General features: G+C 36.2%; 2 protein-coding genes, 1 long non-coding RNA gene and 2 pseudogenes across 3 annotated transcripts in view; all 5 read left to right on the top strand.

Moving 5' to 3' along the window:
• LOC146485554 (melanocyte-stimulating hormone receptor-like) overlaps positions 1-25000 on the top strand; it is a 62679-nt gene that overhangs the window by 32024 nt on the left and 5655 nt on the right. The window lies entirely within an intron of this gene.
• LOC146485559 (melanocyte-stimulating hormone receptor-like) lies at positions 6619-7601 on the top strand (annotated as a pseudogene).
• Positions 9630-10558, top strand: LOC146485558 (melanocyte-stimulating hormone receptor-like; annotated as a pseudogene).
• Positions 16504-18385, top strand: LOC146485557 (uncharacterized). Its single transcript, XR_014863372.1, has 2 exons — positions 16504-16746; positions 17681-18385. It is a non-coding gene; the product is annotated as an uncharacterized LOC146485557 (long non-coding RNA).
• Positions 24201-25000, top strand: part of LOC146485556 (melanocyte-stimulating hormone receptor-like) — a 2088-nt gene continuing 1288 nt past the window's right edge. The window contains exon 1 of the mRNA XM_085103211.1: positions 24201-25000. This exon is cut by the window's right edge and continues 1288 nt beyond it. Coding sequence (XP_084959337.1) covers positions 24201-25000 — 800 coding nt within the window.

Genomic DNA, 25000 nt, shown 5'->3' with positions numbered 1-25000 from the left:
TGTGTATTATTCATTTGACTGTAAAATTCATCTTTGGTTGATAATTGAGTATCATTGAATTTATCAAAATTACTCATATAATCGTACGGATAAACTCCTTTTTGTTTCATTAATTGCAGTTTTTCACCTTTGAAGACTTCATTGGTATATTTGTATGCATCTTCTGGTAGATTCTTTACAAGTTTAGCCAATGATTGATTCATAAACTGAAGACTGTCGATAAATACTAAATTATAACCCAACATGAAGGCCATGTATTTCTCCATATTATTTGGGATTACATTAATTTTGTGTTGTCTGGTTTCACCTTTTCTATCCACATAAGTATTGGTCTCAATAATTTTACCAATTTCTTGCATTATAAAATGACTATCATATCCTTTCAAATTATGAAATATTACAGGGATTTTGTTAGTTATTGTAAAATCCCTGTTACATTGATTATGGGCCGAGCCACGGAATTCACCAGTAATATGACAATGATCTCTGACACGTTTTCCCCTTCCGGAGGAATTACCCGACCTAGGAGTTTTCTTGTATATTTTACCACAAATATGACAAGATGTTGCTTTTTGGAATTTGTCTTCATCTTCTGGAGACATAACTAATGGTTTATCGAATTTGTATTTAATAGTTTGTCTGCAATATTTGACTTCATCAAGCATTGCTTGCATAAATTTGTAAACAGCTTTTTCTCCACGATAATATTTTATTGGTTTGGAATATTTGTCATCATAGCAGCAAACAACTTTGTAACCATAACCACAATCAGTGTGTTTTTGATAAGCTTCAGTAAAAGATTGTTGGTTAGATTGATTACAACCATGAATTGGTTCAGTGATTGCTTCAAAATCTGCGTATATCACGAATGGCGCTTGCATTTGTTTATTATAATTTGTAAATTTTATTTTTGAGCCAACTTCAGGCATTTTGATTGATTGTTCACCATTGATTTCAATACATACTTCCTTGTGTTTCAACAATATTTCTTCCTTGGAGAAACATTGAAGGCAATGCATACAAAAATGTTTCTTATTTTTATTTCTTGTTTTTCGATACATAAATCTATTAAAATTTTTAATATAAACATAATGTTTGTTTTCATCATCTGAGATTAACAGCAAATTCAATACATCATCAAACTTTTCTTTTGAAACATAAATTGGATAAGTTTGTTTGTTTTCATAACCGAATACGTTGATGTTAATATTGTTTTGGGTTTCAATTTTGTTGTATTGTTTGACTGAAACAGGGAATTCAATTCCTTGGTAATCCAATTGTGGCATGAATGCTTTATCTGTTTTTTTTATTCTTTGTGGATTGTCATTTCGTGGATTTAAATGACGGACGTGACACCATCGAAAGCATTCATTGTCTTTATTCTTGAGATTTATCAATCCATGTTTGTAATGTTGAAGTTCAGTTGGAAGTTTAATGTAAGAACTTCCAGTAAGAGGCTCATATTTGATAATATTAATGTAATGTCCATTGATTGATTTAATTATCCAAGCTGAACCTTCACTAATCCATTTGTGAATATCATTCATAATTTGTTCAACATTAACATCCAAAGATTCTTGAAAATCATTGGCATTAGTTATTGTTTTTGGTTTACTATTAAAATATCCAATTCTGGAGACAGTTTGGTTTCCTTTTTGTTGTTCAAAATAAATTGTCAAAGTTTCAATAAATTTAATTCCTTTCATTTGAGTTAATAATTGTTTCATAAAATGAGCTATCGCTAATCTGGTTGAACTCATTTGAATCAAAGGATCTGTTTCATTTTTAATTCCAACTTCATAAGATTTTGTATATCCCTTGAATGCTCTTGCAACTTCTGTGATTTGGGTTCTTTGTGTCGGAACTGGAGCCATTTTCTTCATCCTTGGCTTCGGGACTGGTGTATCAGCAAATTGTTTTGGAGGGGGAATAATGTTGTTTCTTGGTTGAACAATTGGTCGATCTCTGAATTGCATTGGCGGCTTGATGATTGTATTCTCATAATCTTTTACCATTTGTTTGACTGATTTTCGTGGAAAAGGAATTGGAGTAACTTTCTTGGTTCTCGGCATTGGAACCGGTTTTTGTTTAGCGATTAATAATTCAATTAACTGATTTTTCGTTAATTTTTCTAAATTAGATTTATTCATATTATAATACAACATATTATTTTTACGGGGTGCGTTTGACAGATTTACTAATGAATGTCGACTGTCAACAACATTCATGTCAGATATCCGTTGCACATCTGACGGGTGCAATCTCTTATTTATTTGTTTTGCCATACGGCCTGTATACACTCATTGAGTATACACAGGTTGCTTAACAAAAACTAATTAAAATATTTGTTAAAATCTTCTGGATTAATATTTTGTCGTTTCATTGTTTTCATCATTTTTGCATATGCTTTATCAATGGCAATCTTATCCTTATTTGAAAGTTCAGCATCATAATCAATGTTTGTATTAACATTTTTTGCTAATTCCTTAACAACCTTCATAGAAGATTCCATTTGTAAATTATCAATTCTGTTATCATCTTTTATTCCATTAATATGCACGATGGCAACATCATTTGGTAATACACCATTAAAACATTCGTAGACAAATCGATGAAATGCAATTTTTTTTTTTTGGTAATGGTGATTGGTTCAAAAGAATTCTTCTTGAACCATCTTTCGTTTTTGACCCCATTAACAATCTTTTAGTTTTCATGTTAAATAATTGCCCATCATCAGATGATGCATAATTAGTATATATTGGATGTATATAAAATATTTTATCATTAATCTTAATAGTCTTTCCGATTGGTTTTTGCTTAAATGATTGAACACCAACAGATTCAACCATATCTAGATTTTGCGTGGACGGAGTACCAGATCGACTCCTTTTATCGTGTTTTCTTGTTTGTGGCATCAAGGCCTTCAATTCCATTTAATTTCATGAAATTGGAGGTCTCATATTTTTCTCCACTTTTTTTCTTCTTTTTTAAGAATACGCGTTTTGTCTTTAAACCTTAAACATAAAAAATTTATAGTAAATGTATGAGACTCAAAAAATACATCAAACATAGTCAAACAACCCTTGTATTCATTGATGATTAATCATTGTAAAGTGGAAAATTAATGTCATCCATATCGTGACACATTCTGTAATACATCTTATTGATTAACCTGTTTTCTGTGCGTGTAAACTCACAATCATTGTCTTCCATTGGTGGAAATTCCATTAATCTATTGACAACTCTCAATTCATCTTCATTATATGAACTGTTCAAAAATTCTTTTCTGGCTTTGTGCATGTGTTTCATATTTTCAGAGGCTGTAACCAATTGCAAATTTACAATTGAATTGTTCTGGCGATTGGAATCAATGTGATTTATTTGCAATCCAGGAGAAATATGTGTCTGATTTACGGCCTCATAGACGAATCGATGAGCGGGGCATGTATTGTTACGTCCCGGAGAAATTATATAATAGCCATTCTCAGACAAATATCCTTTTCTAGGTTCTAATCTTTTTCGATTGATTATATAACCATCAACTGAGGCTCCGTAATTCTCAAATGTTGGATGAATAAAATATGTTTTATCATTATGATCAAATTGGTTGTTCATATAAATTAGATTACATAATTTTTCAAAACCGGTTATAACCGGTTTTTTTCTTCATCATTCAAATCAGCGATTGATGAGTTGGTTGGATTTAATCGATGATTGTTTGTGAGTTGGGGATCAGTTTGGTGTCATTTATGAAAGTGAGGATTTAGGTTTTTGAAAAACCGAGGATAAAAATTTAGGTTTTTGAAAAACCGAGGATTTAGGTTTTTAGGTTTTTGACGTCTCCGTTGCAGGAGTTAGGGTTGAATTCAAAGGCTGAAATCCCAAGGTCATGCATAAATCCAAGATGGTGGCCAAAAAGGTATGAATTCAGTGATATTTTCAAAAGTGTTCCAAAAGCCTCATATATCTAACTACTCGCGAACCTTAATGGAATAGCCTTAATTCAGTTTATTGAAAAATGGTTGCTTTAATGAAAGTTTTATCTTTAATGTAGGAGGAATTCGTGATCTGAACAACGGTAGCGTTGGTTAGAAACCAGAAAGGACCTTACACATTAGCCACACAGTTTGGGTGGGTGCCCTGTGATAAGACATACATAAACGATCTCCCAAATGCCTCAGAATTGGTAGAGCTCCTGCTCTTTGCTGACGATACTAGTATTTTTTATTCTCACTCCAACCCTAATACCCTAGAGTCTGTACTAATTAACGAACTAAAAAATATTGAAACTTGGCTACGGTGTAACAAATTATCGGTTAATGTAAAGAAAACGACTTATCTCATTTTCAAACCTTGGCAGAAGAAATGTAACCACTACTTTTTCTTCTTCCTTGGTGGCCAACTTTTAACACGAACCAACGCTACTAAATTTTGCGGGGTATATATTGATGAGCACCTTACTTGGACAGATCATATCAGCTATCTATGTAAACAAATCTCTAAATCAATTGGAATGTTATTCAGGTCCCGCTTCTATCTATCCTCAAAAACTAAACTTACTTTGTACTACTCGCTAGTTTATCCTGATGTTACCTATTGTAATTCTACATGGTCGTCTGCATACATAACTAACTTCAATAGAATTTATTGTTTGCAAAAACGGGCTGTGCGAGCTATTACCAATTCAGACTATGGAGCACATTCTGCTCCTTTATTCTCCAAATTAGAAATTTATCAAATCAATACATTTCTAATAGCGAAATTTACATACTGTTATCATAACAACCTTTTGCCTCTTTGTTTTTCAACTTGTTTTTGACAAACAGTCAAATTCATGGCTATAGCACCAGAACTGCCAACAACTATCGCGTGCATCATTGCCGAACTAATCTGAAAAAATTCACAATTCTTTACCAAGGCCCAAAGATCTGGAATTCCCTTCCTGTTACAATCACTTCTCTGACATTAAGTTTTCCTAACTTTAAGTATAAACTGCTAGAGTTTTTAACTGAATTGGCAAAGCCGCACACTTGTTGCACAAACTATATAAGCATATATTTTTTAGGTACGAGGTGGCCTCAACTATAAGCCTGGTGGTTTCTAGATGTCACGTCGCCATACATTAACCACTCAATTAATTGTAAATATATTAGAAAGAAAGGCAAATAAACTTCAAATTTCAAACTTCAAACTTCAAGACTTATGCAACTCCAAAGCGCTGGAAGAAAACTTTTAGTTGTTAATAGAATCAACCCGTTACACGTAAGAGAGGAACAGGTAGTTTAAGCGACGAAAGTTTGTACTCTACTTTTAGCAGGGAACCCGTAATCAGAATATAATGGGCTAAAGAAAAAGGGCTGAAACCGTGTATTGCGCAGTCAGTTTTTTGCAATGCAAAAGTCTCATTTTTTTCGCTTAAAACCAAAACTTCATCACTTGTTTTGTCTTATTTTTACTCACTTCTAGCCAGGACAACGCAGAGTTGTTTCCACTGTTCCACCAAGACAATTCCATGTTTTCGGATTTTCTCCCACAAGAAATTCACAGAATCCCGTACAAAGTATCTTTGCCTTTTTACCGGCCATACCATGGACGCCCCACAATGCATTAAAATTCAATATGGCCATCATTGAATTGTTATGAAAATAATACTTTTTCTCTGTATTATATCTGTGTCCGTACCGCACATGCGCCGAATATATACCGCCTGATTTGCATATGTAGTTAGCAGCTTCAGTATATTTTTCAAAGTTAAAAACCGTCATATATCAGTTGTGTTGCCACCAAATTAAGGATTACCCTTCAAGGATGCTAACTTGTTTAATTGACTGAGTAAAAGAACTTATACCCATTGATACAACATTAATATTGTTTATTCACATAGTCTTTCATTGATGTTCATTTTTTAAGATCCTCCCATCTCGAAATAAGGGAGACTTGATCTTTATTTACCGAAAAAAAGATGGGTTTCAAATTGTCAGATACACGCCTGTAGCCTAGAAAAACTTCTACTGTATGGATTCAGTAGCCGAACGTGAGTGATTCCACTTATTAGAAGCCCCATGAGGGACAAAAGGAGCAGATGCTCGACAATAAACAGTCCCTGACGCATTTACTGACGCAACGGTATATAATGACCTGATACAGGAGTCAATTATGAAAGAGACTTTTAATAAAAAAGCGCCAAAAAGGGTGTTAAACCATTTTTACCTTACATAATCGTACCTTTACTTTCATTTATCGCGAAACAAATAATATTTTCTATTTTATAAAACGACAACGACAGTTTTTAGATCGTATACAAGACATGTTTCAATTGAACACATCGCCAGTTTATCTATTAATATTCCGCTCATAGTATCAGTGTCTACGTTTGAAGAGAGTTACGAACAGACGGCATGTATTTGGAGGAAGTAGAAGCTGTTGTTAAAACATGAACCGTAGACAAATGTTTACTCCGTCGGAAAATTTACCAAATTTGAATAAAGATATCAAAGGACGTGTTTAAACCAATAAAGCGCATTTATTTAAGGTCATATTATACAAAACGCAGTATGTAGTTGTATTAATTCCTTATTTCATGCAGTTCGATTACAGGTGTAGGTTATGACTCTCATTAAAGCTTCAAACAAGTAGGAGCACCACACGTATTTTGAAAGATATCGCTGGATCTGAATCATTAAGTTCACCATGGCCGAACAGATCTGCTCTTACTATTTGAATGGACTTGGGCAACTTGTGCAGTTTCGAAACACTGCTCTGTCCTCGTTGTGTGTGTTAAACTTTGTTTTTTCTCCCGTGGCAGCGTTTGGAAATATTCTTGTAATTCGCGCTCTGTGGAAAGCCTCGTCGATTCCTGCTAATGTAAAGAAGTTCTTCCTAAGTCTTGCTGTCTCTGATCTTGCAGTGGGATTGTTCGCCCAGTTAATGAACGCAGTTAATTTAAGGATGGCAGCGGATGTAGGGCATAACTTTGACTTACTCTGTCCAACAATTTTAACTGTTGGTTCTTTTTTTTCATCTCTTCTCGCTTGCGCATCATTTCTGAATGTAACCGCCATTGCTGTCGATAGAGTTCTCGCTATTACTCTTCACCTACGATACCAGGAACTTGTCACTTCACAGCGCGTCGTAATAGCCTTGGTATCAATATGGATCACAAGTGGTGTCGTTGCTTCCCTTTTTGTAGCTGTTGATGCTCACAGCGCCATTGTTCTTGTTATTTGTGAATTTGTTGGATTTATCTTGACAACAGTAGCGTACATTCGCATTTACAAAGTTGTAAGACATCATCAGAATCAAATCCACAGTCAACTCCAGCATCAAAATGCACAAGCAAGGGAACTATTCCGGGAGAAAAAGTCCGCCTTCAATGCTGTGTATTTCTATGTTATTTTTGTCGCATGTTATCTTCCGAATTTATGCTCTACAACATTGTTGATAGCTCTCGAATATCGTTTTGGTTGGCTTTTCATGTCACATGTTTTTTCATTCTTCTCAATTCGTCGTTAAATCCTTTAGTTTACTGCTGGCGATATCAAGAAATTCGTCAAATTATGAAAAGCACAGTGAAAAAAATACTGCGCATCACCGAGACTTAAGATGGAATAAAGATGCTTTCTTTATTTTTTTCTTTCACATCGAACTAATATGTACAGTATAAGTAGTTATGCAACATGTCTTAAGCAGGAACTAAATGAACATTTGTTGAACAGCGAACCTGTGAACCTGCGAACCTCTGAACAAAATGTTGGTTGCGGCACAACAGTGCTGTTTCATATCACGAAGGAAAAGTAAAGAAAATGTACGCCGCCGATATCGAAATACAGAACAAGAAAAAATATAAGTAATAATTGTATGAAATCTAATGAAATCTCGAAAATTATATCGAAATACAGAACAAGAAAAAATATAAGTAATAATTGTATGCATGAAAATAAGTTACACAAAGCAAATTCGTTTATGCCTTACATTGTTGAAGAAGTAAATAGAAACGTGGCATAATTAATAATATTAAACATAAACGTGAAATCAACTGATCCATATTTAGTTTTTGTTGCTGTAAAATGGCGCACAAATGCCTGTTTATTTATTTATTATTTAATTTTTCCTTCCTTCCTTCCTTTCTTCCCTCCTTCCTTCCTTCCTTCCTTCCTTCCTTCCTTCCTTCCTTCCTTCCTTTCTTCCTTCCTTCCTTCCTTCCTTCCTTCCTTCCTTCCTTCCTTCCTTCCTTCCTTCCTTTTCTTGCTTGCTTAAAATATTTTGAGGTATAGTTTATCCCGGTATCTTTTTAAATATTAGCTATCCAGTTTGGGTGGTTTCCTTGTGCTCGCACAACTACAAAGCACTACGAGAAAACTCTTAATACAATTTTAGCAGGGAAATCTTAATCAGAATAGAACGGGCTTTCCACCAAGAAAATTCCATGGTTTTAGACTGTTTTCCCTAATACATTCACAGAATCTTGTACAAAGCCTTGTCTGTTTACCGACTTTCCCTGGACACCCCACAATGCATTGCAATTCAGGTAGCCGCCATTGAATTGTTATGAAAATAACACTGCCTTTCTTACATAATATGTGTCCGTGCCACACATACGCAGAACATATGCTGCCTGATTTGCATATGTGGATTAACAGCTTCAGAATACTTTTCAAAGTTAACAACCGTCATATCAGTTCTGATGCCATCAAATTAAGGATTACTTTTCGAAGAAAGCTTACTTGTATGAATGACTGAGTAAAAAAAAACTTATACCTATTGGAAACAACATTAATATTGTTCCTTCACGTAGCCTTTCATTGATGCTCAGTTTTTGAGCTCCTCCCATCTCGAAAATAGGGAGACTTGCCTTTTATTTACCGAACAAATGATGGCGGATTTCAAGTTCTCAGATACAGCTTGTGGCCTTGAAAACGTCTACTGTATGGAGTCACTACATGAACGTGAGTGATTCCACTTATTAGAAGCTGAACCCCATGAGTAACAAAAGGAGCAGATGCTCAATTATAAACAGAGTCCCTGATGTAACCGAACTGACGCATTTACTGTCGCGAGCGGTATAACGACAACACAAGAGTCAATTATGAAAGAGACTTTTAATCAAAAAAACACCAAAAAAGGGTCTTTAAACATTTTAACCTTACATAATCGTACCTTTACTTTCATCAATCGCGAAATAAATAACATTCTCTATTCTAAAAAAACACAACCAGAGTTTTCAGATCGTATACAAGACAAGTTTCGATGGAACACGTCGTCCGTTTATCTATTAATATTCCGCTCATAGTATCAGTGCCTACGTTTGAAGAGAGTTACGAACAGACGGCATGTATTTAGAGGAAGTAGAAGCTGTTGTCAAAACACGAACCGTAGACAAATGTTTACTCCGTCGGAAAGTTTACCAAATTTGCATAAAGATATCAAAGGACGTCTTAATAAACCAATAATGCTCACTTATTTAAGGTCATATTATACAAAACGCAGTATGCAGTTGTATTAAAAACTTATCTCATGCAGTTAGCTTACAGGTGTCGGTTACGACTCTCATTATATTAGAGCTACGAACAAAATATAGGCACCACACTTATCGTGAAACATATCGCTGGATCTGAATCATTAAGTTCACCATGGCCGAAGAGTTCTGCAGTTACCATTTAAAGGGACTTGGAAAAGTTGTTCAGTTTCACAGCACTATCCTGCTCGCATTGTGTGTATTACACTTTATTTTTTCTCCGGTTGCAACGTTTGGAAATATCCTTGCTATTCGTGCCCTGTGGAAAGCCTCATCGATGCCCGCTAATATAAAGAAGTTCTTCCTGAGTCTTGCTTTCTCTGATCTTCCGTGGGATTGTTCGCCCAGTTAATGTTCGCAGTGGTTTTAAGGATGGCAGCGAATGGAGGTCATAACTTTGACTTACTCTGTCCAACAGTTTTAACTGTTTCTTATTTCTTTTTATTTCTTCTCGGCTGCGCATCATTTCTCAATGTAACCGCCATTGCTGTCGATAGACTCCTTGCTATTACTCTTCACCTACGATACCGGGAAATTGTCACTTCAGCGCGCGTCATCATAACCTTGATATCAATATGGATCGCAAGTGTTGTCACTGCTTCCCTTTTCGTAGCTGTTGATACTTACAGCACTATTGTACTTGTTATTTGTGAATTCGTTGGAATTCTCTTGACAACAGTAGCGTACATTCATATTTACAGAGTTGTTAGACATCATCAGAATCAAATACACAGTCAACTTCAGCATCAAAAGGCGCAAGTAATAGAACTATTCCGGGAGAAAAAGGCTGCCTTCAACGCGGTGCATTTCTACGTAATTTTTGTCGCTTGTTATCTTCCGAATTTTTGCTCTACAATATTGTTGATGACGGATGGCGCTCAAATTTCTTTTTGGTTAGCTTTTGGCGTCACATTTATTTTCGTTCTTTTTAATTCGTCGTTAAATCCTGTAGTTTACTGCTGGCGATACCGAGAAATTCGTCAAATTATGAAAAGCACAGTGAAAAAAATATTCCGCATCACTGAGACTAATAAAATGGAATAAAGATGCCTTGTAAATTTGAATTGGCGTGGTGACTTATTAAGCTAAATGACTTGAATGGAGTAAAGCTCTGTTAACCTGGCGTCGAGTTTGAACGTTGATCATTTTTCACACCAAAAAGGAAGGACCGAGAAATACTATATTTTCGAACAGCTCGGCGAAGTATTCTCCAGTGGAGAAGAGATTTAAAGAGTCGCGTTTTTCGGCAAAAACATCTGGCAACTGAGATATGGTTATTTAAAGAGCTCGGTACCAAAATTGATTTAGTGTTATCTAGGTCATCCAACCTGAAGTAAAAGGACTGCAAAGCAAGGTTACATGTTAAGAGGAAGAACGAGCCTGAATTAAAACAAAAACGTCCGACGAGAAGTTCACTTCGTTCGAGAAAACTGTCAATTCGTAGACGAACAGATGAAGCCTAACGCAACGTCGGCGACATACGAAGAAAACTGCTATATTCGGAGACTTGCCGTCGACAGGAAAATTTCAAATTAGAAGGAAAAGTCAAAGCTACACGAGAGACGGAAAACACAAAAGAGGTTCTAACGTAAAAGGTGTCGAATTTCAACGTGTTCATCGGACAGGTTCAAGTCTGAATGGAAGGTGTTGAAAGGAAGAATACTCAGGGGGCTTTTTTGTAAGGTTCTGTAATAGGGAACAGTTGCCTATTAATTAATTTGATTGGAAAGAAGACAGCCAAACACAAAACCCGAGTTTTTGCATCGAAGATTTGTATAGTTTTCAAACCTTATTACAGCAATTATCAACGAGGTAAAGGCGTCGACCAATGGACCACAACGTAGGAACTCCCCGCAGAGACTCGTGACAAAATAATCTATTGAAATTTTAGAGAAAGGTGTAGCGGTTAAGTTCTCCCTATTTTCCTTCTGTGTTTGCGTATTATAGCCAGCAATGGGAAAAACTATACTAATAAAAGCACACTGTTGCTTTGTTCCTTTCTTGATTCTTCTCCGATTTGTAAAGTTGATTAGATCGATGGAACCAGGAGCTTTCGTCACTGTCTGCGAGAACTTTCTTTTCTTGGTCCTGGTGATGTGTAGTTTATCCCGGTATCTTTTTACATATTAGCTACACAGTTTGGGTGGGACCACGGTGCTAACACTCACACAACTCCAAAGCACTGCAAGAAAAATCTCAATACAGTTTTAGCGGGAAAATCTTAATCACAATATAACGTGCTTTTCACCAAGAAAATTTTATAGTTTTGGACGGTTTTCGCCAAGAAATTCAAAGAATCCCATACAAAGACTCATCTGTTTGCCGGCTTTACCTTCGACGCCCCACAATGCATTGCATTTCAGCATGGCTGCCATTGAATTGTTATGAAAATAATACTGTTTTCCTATATATTATCTGTGTCCGTGCTGCACATGCGCAGAATATATGCCGCCTGATTTGAAAAGTTAATAACCGTCATATCATTTCTGATGTCAGCAAATTAAGGATTACTTTTCGAAAGATACTTACTTATATACATGACGGAGTAAAACAACTAAGACCTATTGGTTAAGCAGCATTAATATTGATTCTTCACGTAGCTTTTCATTGATGTTTAGTTTTTAAGCTCCTCCCATCTCAAGATAAGTGAGACTTGCCCTTTATTTACCGAACAATTGATGGATTTTAAGTTCTCAGATACACGTCTGTTGCCAAGAAAAACTTCTACTGTATGGAGTCACTAGCTGAACGTGAGTGATTCCACGTATTAAAAGCATCATGATCGCATGAGTGACAAAAGGAGCAGATGTTTGGCGATAAACAGGGTCCATCATGCAATTGACTGACGCATTCACTGACGCGAGCGGTGCAATGACAACGGCAATAGTCAATTATGAAAGAAACATTTTATGAAAAGAAGCCCACACGCATGCAACGGATGATAACAACCCAACGATTAACAAAACGACAATATTCTCCAATTAACAAAAAGAAAGCGACAGTTTTTAATTGTATGTATCACATATTTCGATTGAAAACTCTTCATTCATTGTCTGCTCTTCCACAATAATTATTCTCTTTGTTTTAAGAGACTTGCCGACAAAAAGCAAGACGCCGTTTTTTTTTATAAAAGACATACTCCTGTTTCGAGTAATCTTTTAAGATTTACAGTTTAAAAAACGTCAAGAACGTTTCTGTAAATTTTAAAGAAAGACGCACTAATTTTTTTCTATTTTTTCTTACTAACCCTTAGAATTTTTGAGGTATTCGCATAAAGATATAGAAGCCAGAGATTAAACCAATAGGAACGGCGTGCTCGCTTACGGTCATTTTATTCAAAACGCAGTATGTAGTTGTGTTAATTCCTTATTTAATGCAGTTATCTTACAGCTGTCGATTGGTAAGCATAACTCACATTTGAGCTACAAACAGATATCAAAAATTGCCGGATCTGAATCATTAAGTTCACCATGGCCGAAGAGTTCTGCAGTTACCATTTAAATGGACTTGGACAACTTGTTTAGTTTCACAAGACGTCCCTGCTCTCATTGTGTGTATTACACTTTATTTTTTCTCCTGTGGCAACGGTTGGAAATATTCTTGCTATTCACGCCCTGTGGAAAGCCTCATCGATGCCCGCTAATATTAAGAAGTTCTTCCTGAGTCTTGCTGTCTCTGATCTTGCCGTGGGATTGTTCGCCCAATTAATGTACGCAGTGGTGCTAAGGATGGCAGCGAATGGTGGCCATGACTTTGAATTACTCTGTCCAACAATTTCAACTGTTTGTTATTTCTCTTTGTCTCTTCTCGCTTGCGCATCATTTCTGAATATAACCGCCATTGCTGTCGATAGACTCATCGCCATTACTCTTCAGCTACGATACCCGGAACTTGTCACTTCAAGGCGCGTCATAATAGCCTTGGTATCAATATGGCTAACAAGTGGAGTCGTTGCTTCCCTTTTCGTAGCTTTTAATAGTCGAGGCGCCATGGTGATTTTTATTAATGAATTTGTTAGACTTGTCTTGACCACAATAGCGTACATTCATATTTACAGAGCTGTAAGACATCATCAGAATCAAATCCACGGTCAACTTCAGCATCAAAATGCGCAAGCAATGAAACTATTCCGAGAGAAAAAGGCCGCCTTCAATGCTGTAGTTTTCTACGTAGTTTTTGTCGCATGTTATCTTTCAAATTTATGTTCTTCAATATTGTTGATAACGAATAGCTCACAAATTTCTTTGTGGTTGGCTATTCATGCTACAACTCCTATCGTTCTTCTCAATTCATCGTTAAATCCTTTAGTTAATTGCTGGCGACATCGGGAAATTCGCCAAATTATGAAAAGCAGCGTAAAGAAATTATTCTGCATCACCGAGACTTAAGATTGAATAAGGATGCTTCGTTAATTCGAATGTGCGTTCGATTTATTAAGCTGAGAGACTTAAATGACGCAAAGCTTTGTTGACCTGGGGTCGAATTTGAACGTTGATCATCTTGCGCAGCAAAAAGGGAGGACCGAGAAATTCTATATCTCCGATGAGTTCGGCGGAGTCTTCTCTAGTGGAGGGAGAGATTTAAAGAGTCGTGTTCTTCGGCTAAAACATCTGACCACTGAGATATGGTCACGGAAGACCTCGGTACCAAAATTGATTAAGGACGGTGCCTACTAATACCGAAGTATTTTTGTGCGGTTTATGACTATGCGGGAAAAGCAGATCTCAGCAAGGCCTATTGGAATCCAAAAAGAAAATTGGGGGTAGCCACGCATTTTTTAGAGATAATTAAGCAATAATATCTCTAAAAAACGCCAAAATATAAAGCAATGTATGGGATTTTTTCCTAAATTGAAGCTTAATTATCTCTGAAAAATGCATGGTTACCCCCAATTTTCTTTTGAGATACCAAAAGCATTTAATAAGTTCTGCTTTCTCTGCATAGTTTTAAACCGCGCAAAAATATCCCTGTATTAGTGCGTACTACCCATAGGAAACCCGACTATCTCGAGATGCGCAGAACGTATGCGCAGTAACAATAGTAGGCACCGTCCTTAAGTGATATCTAGGTTATCCGACCTAAAGACTAAAATGGAAGAGCTGAATTTTGCATCAAAATGACCGCGAACCAAGGTGACCTGTTTTGAGAAATAAGGAGTCTGGATTTAAAACAAAAACTTTTAACGAGAACTTCAATTCCATGTGAAAAGTATGAATTCACGGACAGACAAATAAGGGAACTGCAAAGTCAAACCGATGAAGCAAAAGGCAACGTCAACGATACTCTGAACTGTTGCCGGTATTTGGAGGCTTACAATCAGGAAAATTTGAACTGAGGTCAACGGTAGAACCAACGCGACGCAAGAGACTGAAAATTAAAAAGTGCTGCTAACTGACTTCATGGAGATTTGTGCACCTGGTGGAGAGAAGCCTGTAGGCAAATGGCTGAAAGGAAGAAGAACAAGTGTACTTTTTCTAGTCTCCTCTGATCAGGAACGGATGCTCAAATGTGGACGAAAACTATAGGATACTAATTAAAGTTAAAACTAGTGTACATGCACATTTTTAAGGCATTCTACAAAATACGAAAACTTAAAATTAGTGGGTAACTTAAAAATGAGCATTGCTGCGCAGAAATTCTAATCTGAGACTGCCAAACTGTACATTAGTGGTTAATATGTCAAAATGTAAAATTTAACACGTTTTTAATGTTAGTTTATCCTGGTCGCTGTTACCATTATTTAGTTTCTCTCTAAAATGCAAATTAGGAAGTTGTCACACATTAAAACTGAATTTGTATATGACACTTCCTTCTTTTTGGGTTATGTTTTTTTTTTTCTTAATTAATATTTCACGACTTCTTCTTGTTGCGTAAGGCAGTTGATCGTTCTCTCAAAAGGTATCAGGGAATTTGAATGTTTTTTCGCCTTCTACCCCCTTGTTTTATGTGCAGTAGCTTCACCACTTGCCGATAGATTCATATGTTAGCTACTTTTGGTGTCACTTTGAATGGTCGAAAATGTATTTGAATCCATGGAAACGTCAAAATAATGGTTGAGCCCTGTCAACAGTCACCCCACCAGTGCGCAGAAACTAGTATTAATTAATATCTTTGGTTGCAGATGGCCAGGATGAAAATGAATTACAACTTGAAAAAATTGGCCAATTTTTCAAGCTCTTCCGGTGTATTTGAAAGAAGCCGCTAAAAACTTTTTAAATATACTATGTTCTTTCTGAAAGAAATCACTTAATATTTTCTTCCCGGTGCTCATGGGATCAATGCTCGCTTACTATTCAACTGAGTGTTGAATACAGTATAAAGAATATTCCAAACCTCCGCAGGTGGTCTTCCCAAAATGAAATGTGTATTCGCGCTGTTTCTATAGAAACATTAGAAAACTATATATCACTGTCAGGGCAATAAACTTTAAAATCTCAAAATAACCCTACTTTCCAGAGTTTTTGCTTTGGTAGCCGAGCGCGAGCCATGAAACGCAAAACTGACGTGTGTGCTTTTACTGAATTACCAGCCCTCACGTTAATGCCAGAGATCCAAACAAACTGGATTCCCATTGGTTACTGAGGAATTCCCTTGTAAAGTTTGACAATGGAATATTCCTCGATAACTGTCACGATCTAGGACGATATGCATAAAAAAGCCATTTTGAATTTCCCAAAAGCGTGAAAAACTTTGGTCTATTTATATATAATGTGTGAGGAACATTTTGTAAATCGATATACCCTATTACTTAATTTGAAAATACAGGGTATAATTGTAACACAAACCTTGAGTTTTTAGTTTCCAAATTCCGATTTGAATAGTTTTCTTACCTAATCTCGTACCCCGATCTCAGTCGTCGGTTCGGGAATGTCGAAATGTGAGATCTGGTAAAGTTCGATATAACGCCATTTCTGGTTGGTTACCAGAATTAAAAATGCCTCATTCTAATCTGCTCTGTGATTGGCTCTTTCCTTCTGTGTTTGGTTTTCGCTCAGTTCGGGGAAGGAACAAAAACACGGAAAAGTTTTCGCTCCGATTAAGATTGTCATGCGACGTTTTAATACATACATGCCCTTTGTGTGGGGAGAGAACAGTGAGAAATTGTTTTTTTGGAAGACAACAGCGACTTTAGCCGAAAAGAGTTTGCAGTAACGTTCAAACGGCCTTGCCAAATTACACAAGTTTCCAACACGATGGATATAAGCTTGCTTACTTTTGGGGATAAAATGGAGGTAGGTCATATATATATTTTTTTTTTTTTTTGGTATTTCTTGACAAAAAATGATTTTTTTTTAAATGATTATTTATTTAGTAAACGCAAATAAATTCCCCAAAATACTTTACCTTGAGTTCCTGAACACGCGCGCCGCATTTGCTAGCATATTTTCAGTTTTTGTCTTCTGCTAAAAGACTATTTTCCTTCTATAAATTGAACTGGACTTTGAGTAAGAGACTTCATAATATAATATTAGTCCTTTCAGACCAGTGTGCTTATTCCTTCAAGATCCATACAACATCTCTCATAGGACTTTGGAGAAATTGATAGAGTGTCCACACAATATTATTATTCATCTGCTGGTGAGATCAATATCCCTCCCACCCCTCAGCTAAGAGAAATGAAAAATGTCCGACTTATGACCGCCAAAATAATAGTAATGAAACCCGTACTACAACAGAGAACACCTTGTCTGAACCGATTAGGGCTCTTTATGTAAGTGTAGTTAGTTTAATTTTATCCCCTCTCTCCCACCTACTGAGTTAAAAAAAATTTGGATCCAAAATATAAAACTAGCCTTCCTCTAATATAAAAAAAAAAATAAAAATGGGGACATTGGTTTACATGTCTGCACCACCTAATGTTTTGCAGGTCTATGCTTGTGATAGGCTTTAGAAAAGAAGTAGTTTTAAAAGGAGGACATGCCTCTTTGGATTTGACATCACTTATAGTTTTTAGAATCTTTTTGCCATTGTTCTTTTCTTCAAGATAGGGGAATTTCTCCATTATTTTATCATTAGTATGGAGTCCTTGAAGTACTAAACACACTTCATTTACTACTTCCATTGTTAATCCTTAGCACATTCTCTGATACAAATAGTTATCACTGGCCTCAGTTTCTCCTTTATTTCTTGTTAACTCTGCCTTAATTTCTTCCACCTGATTTCTAGGGAGAAGCAAGTTCCTAAAGTTCCTATCAGTAATGTGAATATCTTCAAGGGCTAAAACAGCTGGACACAGCTCAACACATAATTAAGAGCAATGACAGTCATTTCGGACAACAGATATCACAACAGCTGCATTTCTCACACAAAAGCCAAAACCAAAGTGGTTATAAGCAAAAATTTTCCCCTGCACAGATTTCTGGGGTATTTACACTAATCTGTCATGATGGGTTGCATTTCTTCAATATTTGCACCAATATGATTGTTGTGAAAGTAAAGTTTTGATGTAGCAGGCTTCCCATCTCTTCCACTTTCTTGGAAAAAACTTTCCATGGTTTGCAGAAGACCAAAATGAATAAATTATTATCCTTCCAACACAATGAGAATCAAACCCCATTCCCAAAGATTGTGGCAAATAATATTCATTGTCAGTCTGTAGAGAATGAGACTGAGCCAAAAGTGCATTTTGAGGAATTTGGGGAGTAAGGTAGAACTGGTGATCCCCAAGCTTTCCACCCAAAAAGGCACCCCCAAATCCACACAGTACTAATGATGAGTAAATAATAGGCTGACAGGCTTAATTTTTGACATTGGTGGTGATAAGTTCATCTGCTATGGGCGAAAATATGTAATCAAACTGGTCAACATTACTTTGTGTTAAGATAGGAGGGCCTTTGTAGTACTCCATAAATCTTTCATATTCAAACTTTGTATGATTGTAGTTTGGTTGTTTTTCTGTTGCTGTTGTTGTCATGACAACAATCTTCGCTGTAGGGAATACTGAGGAAAGTGTTCCTCGTTTGCTGTACTCTGAAGTTGTGCCCCCTGAACAAAGATGCAATTAATTAAGAAAAAACTGTAGTCATTCACTGGGATGTTGTTATTCTTTTCATTAGAATAAGACAATATAATTACCAGAAAATGGATAATGAGAAGGCTGAATAAAAAGGGATTCTCAAGTAACTAAGCCCTTTTTGACGCATGGGGTGGTGGAAGGACGAAGCATAAAAGAAGCAGAGTGCGATAATCACCAACAATATGGCTCTGTATTTATTAGCTTTTAACCTTTAAGCCTCAGTGTCAACATACAGTTTCTCCTTACTGGTCTCTATATATCCATTTTTCATAGTAGCATTATAGGGAGGTTGTTGAAATATCAAGAAATTTCACCACTGGTGATCTCATGACCTCTCCTTGATTGTGTATTGATAAATATTAGGAGAAATTTTGATACTGATCACTACTGGGGCTTAAAGGTTCAAGGTTCACTGTTCTGATATTTTTTGTGTACTTGTGTGAAAAGTCCTTGAACATAATTTTGTGTTGCTGGTCTTAATATTAAGAAAAGTTAGGACCTGATATGGGTGCAAATATCAATACAAGAAAATTTGTTTTGCTCAAGGAATTGGCATCAACAAGGAATTTTCATCCAAGACAGACACTGTTTTCAAAGTTTCTTTTCCCCACCACTTCTCTGCAGTGGGTTTGTGTCTGACAGTTTGATTAAATGTTGTTTCCTGGCTATGGAAGGCCATGGTTAAGGAATACTTAAGAATTCATGGTTACTGAAGATCAGCTTACTGTGAAAGCTGTTGTTTTGCTGCAGAAATGGGTGACAGTTCATTAGAACACACAGACATGCACAGGAAAACAAATAGTGGAAATATTTTTTTTTATTTGTTTTCCATTTATCTGCCATTTGCTACTTTTATGAGCCCAAAAGACCTTCACACCTTCCTATTATTATTGTTATTATTTTTTTTTGCTGAAATCAAGGATCCCATCAGAGGTGAGTGTCCAAGCACCAAGATAGCTGCTTTGGACTTAAAGAACCTTGTATTATTCTTAGTGTATCATCCTCTATGCATGTACAAATAATGCAATGCTCAGTACAACAATGATTATTTAAGCAGCTCATTGTGCCTTGCAAATCAAATGCAGATAATGACCTTTGTTCTTCATATCAAGAGTCAAATATTATTGGGCTTGTGTATTAAGTGGTTCTAATTTTCGAGTCTGTGGACTCCTATGTGTAAAATTATAACCTTTATTAACTTGTCATCAAAGAAGCAGTCGACGGGGCATGTCCCCTAAACTTAACATAAATTTCAGGTGAAAACTTTTCAAGTGTTATGTGATAAAGGTGAATCAAGAACCACTGAAATGGAAAGCTCATCACTACCAAATAAAACTCTAATGGGAAACTCATAGGGACTTGCTCTGTTTGCTCACATGTTGCAAGTAACCAAACATTCTTCAGATCCCAAATCCAGATGTGGTACCTCCATTTCCCAGAAGAAATTCAAACTTCCATAATTTTTTGAGAAAAAAAAAAACCCTTTTAAACAGCAAGGGTGTACTCGGTATTTAATGTTGGACATAATTGGGCGCCTACCATTTACACGGACAGGTCTTTCTGGTTTGCTGGTATATAACCAAGACAGTAGCATGGTGTTAGGGCTAGGATGGTTCATGGTTCATTTATTTCACACTATTTACACAACATTAACATAGAAAGAAAAGTATTACAACAAATGATTACAAGATAAAAATAAATACAGTACAAATTATAAAATGTGTGTGGTGGTCAAAGTAGCGAAGCCTTTCTAGCTGACCACCACCTACTTTTAAGTAAACAAAGAAATGACACTGAGCTTTATTGAGATATTAGAAAATGTAGGAAATGTTTGTAGAGCCTAGGATGTACAAGAGAGAATTACATTTGTGTAAATTAAGGTATGTTCGAGATATACTGACCCGAGCAAGAAATCTAAACAGGACAAGCTTAATAAAAGAAGAACAAAACAATAAATAAATAAAAACAAAAAAAAGCAAAAAAACAACATACAAACAAACAACAACAACAACAAACAAAAAGAAAGGAAAAGGACAACACATCATCAGCAGCAACAGCAGTGACAACAAAGATCAAAATATAAGCAGACAATTATTATTATTGTTATTATTATTATTATTATTATTATTATTATTATTATTATTATTATTATTATTATTATTATTATTATTTTTAACTCTATTATTATTATTAGATAATTACATACTATTATATTTGATCTTAAAACAGAACATATATTATTTGATTGACAAGAGATCAGGTGGGCCTTATAAAGTTTCTTAAACCTGTTAAAAGTTTTTGTTTTTTTCAATGCCATGGGGACAGTTTCCCATATGACAGAAGCAGAGTACTTAAAAGTAAATTTGCCTATGTTAGTTCTAACTTGTGGTCGGTGGAAATTAAGCTTGGCAGAATTTCTGGTGTTATAGGAGTGGACAGTTGTTGTAGGTAGGAGGAGGCCCTGTTTAGCTGGTTCATATAAAATTATATTATTACAGTGACCTTGAGTTGTGTCCTTTGGCCTGTAAAAGAAACCTGCCGCATTTACACAATCCATTTGGTTTGGAAATTTAAACCATTAACTTATGGAAGAAGGAGAATTTGTGTGACCAAATCAGCTGAAAGACTACAAAGAGAAGAAATAATTTTTACGTATCACTGGTAGACCACAATTTCTGAAACTTTGCAAATGAAAATATGACATGAACCATTTGACTTTCCAATGCGAAATTTAACACCAAGATGCCAATCAGTAACTCTATTGTGCCTCATCTGCAACAACGACCACAAAATTTTTCTGATAAAGCTTCGACAACAAAAACTCTCTGCACTGTCTGTTGCTACCTTTACCTTGGGGTGCACAAAAATTATGTGACATTTCCCTGCCTGTAAATTACAGTATCTTCAATACAGTTACCATCTAAGGCGAAAACTGGTACAGCTTACTCCGGTTGACTTAAGTCTTTTTAATTGATCGTCGATAAGCACGTTGATCTTGAGTGGAGAAAGCACAATTACGATGGATTTGTTCTTGGAACAGTTTAATTTTCATTACAAAGATGGTCTAGATGGTCACAAAGGGTAGGAACTAATCTTAGTAAAAAAGTGATTTACCGCGCTTGTTGATTGCAATCTCTCCTGTTGCCTTTTTCGTTTTGGTTTAAGTTTCAAGTTTTGTTGTCCTCTCGACCGAAGAACGTTCCGAAGAGCACCCTCGAAAGCGAAAACCTCACCAGGAATGATCACAGTTACGAGCAGCACGGTGGACAAAGGATGATGGGCTGGCCCGTATTCCGGGCCTCAAATCGAACTTTACCAGATCTCCCCTCCGCCTGACCGTGGGAGATCTGGGTACGAGATTATTTCTTACCTTATTACAGCAATTGTCAACGAGTTCACGCCACTGACAAATGGACAACAACGTAGAAACTTCCTGCAGAGACCTGTAACAAAACGATACATTAAAATTTGCAATAAAGGTATAGCGGTGAAGTTTTCGCTGTTTTGCTTCTGTGTACGCGTATGATAGCCAGCAATGGGAAAAACTGAACGATAGTTAAGCACCGCGTTGTTCCTCTAGCTTTCAACTATTCTCCGATTTATGAAGCTATTATCGATCGAACCAGGAGCTCTTGTCACTGTCTGCGAGTACTTTCTTTTTCTCATTTCAAAATTTGTTTATGGACTTTGGTTTTTTCTAAGACTTTTCGGGACGACAAAATCCTTCTTATGTCAACAACAATTTTCGACAAGCAACGTATGACACTCTAGCCAATAAAAAGAAAAAATTCGAATGAGAAATAGAAGCTTCGAATTTCTCCTCCACGAACAGGTCAGTGGAGAGTTCACGCCTCAATTTTAGGAGATTATTTTACCTCGATGGTCAATTAACTTTCATTTAAAAAGTTATTTTACTTATTCACTCGCGCAGCTTTGAAGATTTCCTTTTTTCTGTTTTTAAATTGTTTAATTGAGCCAGAATACAACTTTAATTTGGCTAAAAATAGTTTTTTTTCCCTAAAAGTATTTTACGAACCTTTGGAATAGCCTTAATTTAATTCGTTGAAAAATGGTCGCTTTAATGAGAGTTTTATCTTTAATATAAGAGGATTTCGCGATCTCAACAAACATAGCGTTAGAAACTATGAATGGGCCTTACACACTAGCCACATAATTTGGGCTGGCGCCCTCTGATAATACTGGCGGAACTCCAAAGCTCTGCAACAAAACTCTTAGCTTTTGCAAGGATCAACCTCGTTACATCTAACAAAGGGACAGGTAGTTTAAGCGATGAAAGTTTCTACAACACTTTAAGCAGGAAACCCGTAATCAGAATATAATGGAGTAAAAAAAAGGGCTAAGACGGCAACGATAAGTAGGGTCCATCATGCAATAGACTGACGCTTTCACTGACGCGAGCGGTTCAATGGCTTTCCACCAAGAAAAATAAATAGTTTTAGACTGTTTTCCGCAAGAAATTCACATAATCACATACAAAGCCTCCTTGTCTATTTACAGGCTTTTCCTGGACACCCCACAATACATTGCAAATCAGGTGGCCGCCATTGAACTGTTGTGAAAATAGCACTGTTTTTCTTACATTATATCTGTTTCCGTGCCGCACATGCGTAGAATATATGCGGACTGATTTGCATATGTGGATTGACCGCTTCAGAATATTTTTCAAAGTTAGTAACTGTCATATCAGTTCTGTTGCCTCCAACTTAAAGATTTCTCTTCGAAGTATGCTAACTTGTATAATTGACTGAGTAAAAGAACTAATACCTTTTGACAACAACATTAATATTGGTTCTTCACAAATCCTTTCAATGATGTTCAGTTTTTAAACTCCTTCCATCTCAAAATAAGAGAGACTTGCTCTTTATTTACCAAACAAATGATGGATTTCCAGTTCTCAGATACGCGCCTGAGGTCTAGACTGACAAGCTGAACGTGAGTGACTCCACTTTTTAGAAGCCCCATGAGTGACAAAAGGAGCAGATGCTCGACGATAAACAGAGTTCATCATGCAACTGACTGATGCATTTACTGACGGAAGCGGTATGATGACATGATACATGAGTATAATTATGAAAGAAACATTATATGAAAAGAAGTCCACACGCATGCAAAGGACGATTAACAAAACGACAATATTTTCCAATTAACAAAACGAAAGCGACGGTTTTTAATCGTATGTGTGACATATCTCCATTGAAAACCCTTCATTCATTGTCTGCCCTTCCACATTAATTATTCTCTTTGTTTTAAGAGACTTGCCGACGACCAATAAACATTTGGAGAAGCAAGAAGCCGTTGTTTGTAAACAGCATACTCCTTTTTGGAGTAATCTTTTAAGATTTACGGTTTAAAAAACTTTAAGAAAGTTTCTGTAAATTTTAAAGAAAGACGCACTGGTTTTTTTTTCTGCTATTTTTTCTTAATAACCCTAAGAATATTTGAGGTATTTGCATAAAAATATAAAAGCCAGCGATTAAACGAGTAAGAACGGCGTGCCCAATTAAGTTCATTTTATTCGAAACGCAGTATTAGTTGTGTTAATTCCCTATTTCAGGCAGTTATCTTACAGCTGTCAATTGGTAATTCTAACTCACATTAAAGCTACAAACAGATATCATATATCACCGGATCTCAATCATAAAGTTCACCATGGCCGAAGAGTTCTGCAGTTACTATTTGGAAGGACTTGGGCAGCTTGTTCAGTTTCACAGGACTACCCTGCTCTCATTGTCTGTATTACACTTTATTTTTTCTCCCGTGGCAACGTTGGGAAATATTCTTGCTATTCGTGCCCTGTGGAAAGCCTCATCGATGCCCGCAAATATAAAGAAGTTGTTCCTGAGTCTTGCTGTCTCTGATCTTGCAGTAGGATTGTTCGCTCAATTAATGTACGCAATTGTGTTAAGGATAGCGGCTAATGGAGGACATAACTTTGCCTTACCCTGTCCAACAATTTCAACTGTTTGTTATTTCTCTTTGTTTCTTGTCGCTGGCGCATCATTTCTGAATGTAACCGCTATTTCTGTCGATAGACTGCTTGCTATAACATTTCACTTACGATACCGGGAACTTGTCACTTCAAAGCGCGTCATAATAGCCTTGGTATCAATATGGATCTCAAGTGGATTCACTGCCTCCCTTTCCGTAGCCGTTACTAGTAAAAGCGCCATTGTAATTGTTATTTGTGGATTCGTTGGAATTCTCTTTACAACAGTAGCGTACGTTCATATTTACAGAGTTTTAAGATATCATCAGAATCAAATCCACAGTCAACTTCAGCAGCGAAATGCGCAAGCAATGGAACTATTCCGTGAGAAAAAGGCCGCTATTAGCGCGGTGCATTTCTACGTAATTTTTGTCGCATGTTATCTTCCGAATTCATGCTCTACAATATTGTTTATAACAGATAGTTCTCAAATTTCTTTTTGGTTGGCTTTTCACGTTACATT

This window comes from Pavona decussata, unplaced genomic scaffold (assembly GCF_977016875.1).
Source record: "Pavona decussata unplaced genomic scaffold, jaPavDecu1.1 SCAFFOLD_26, whole genome shotgun sequence".
In the NCBI taxonomy this organism is placed as follows: Eukaryota; Metazoa; Cnidaria; class Anthozoa; order Scleractinia; family Agariciidae; genus Pavona; species Pavona decussata.
The sequence above is the reverse complement of the archived record's forward strand: the minus strand, read 5'-3'. Positions and strand labels throughout refer to the sequence as shown.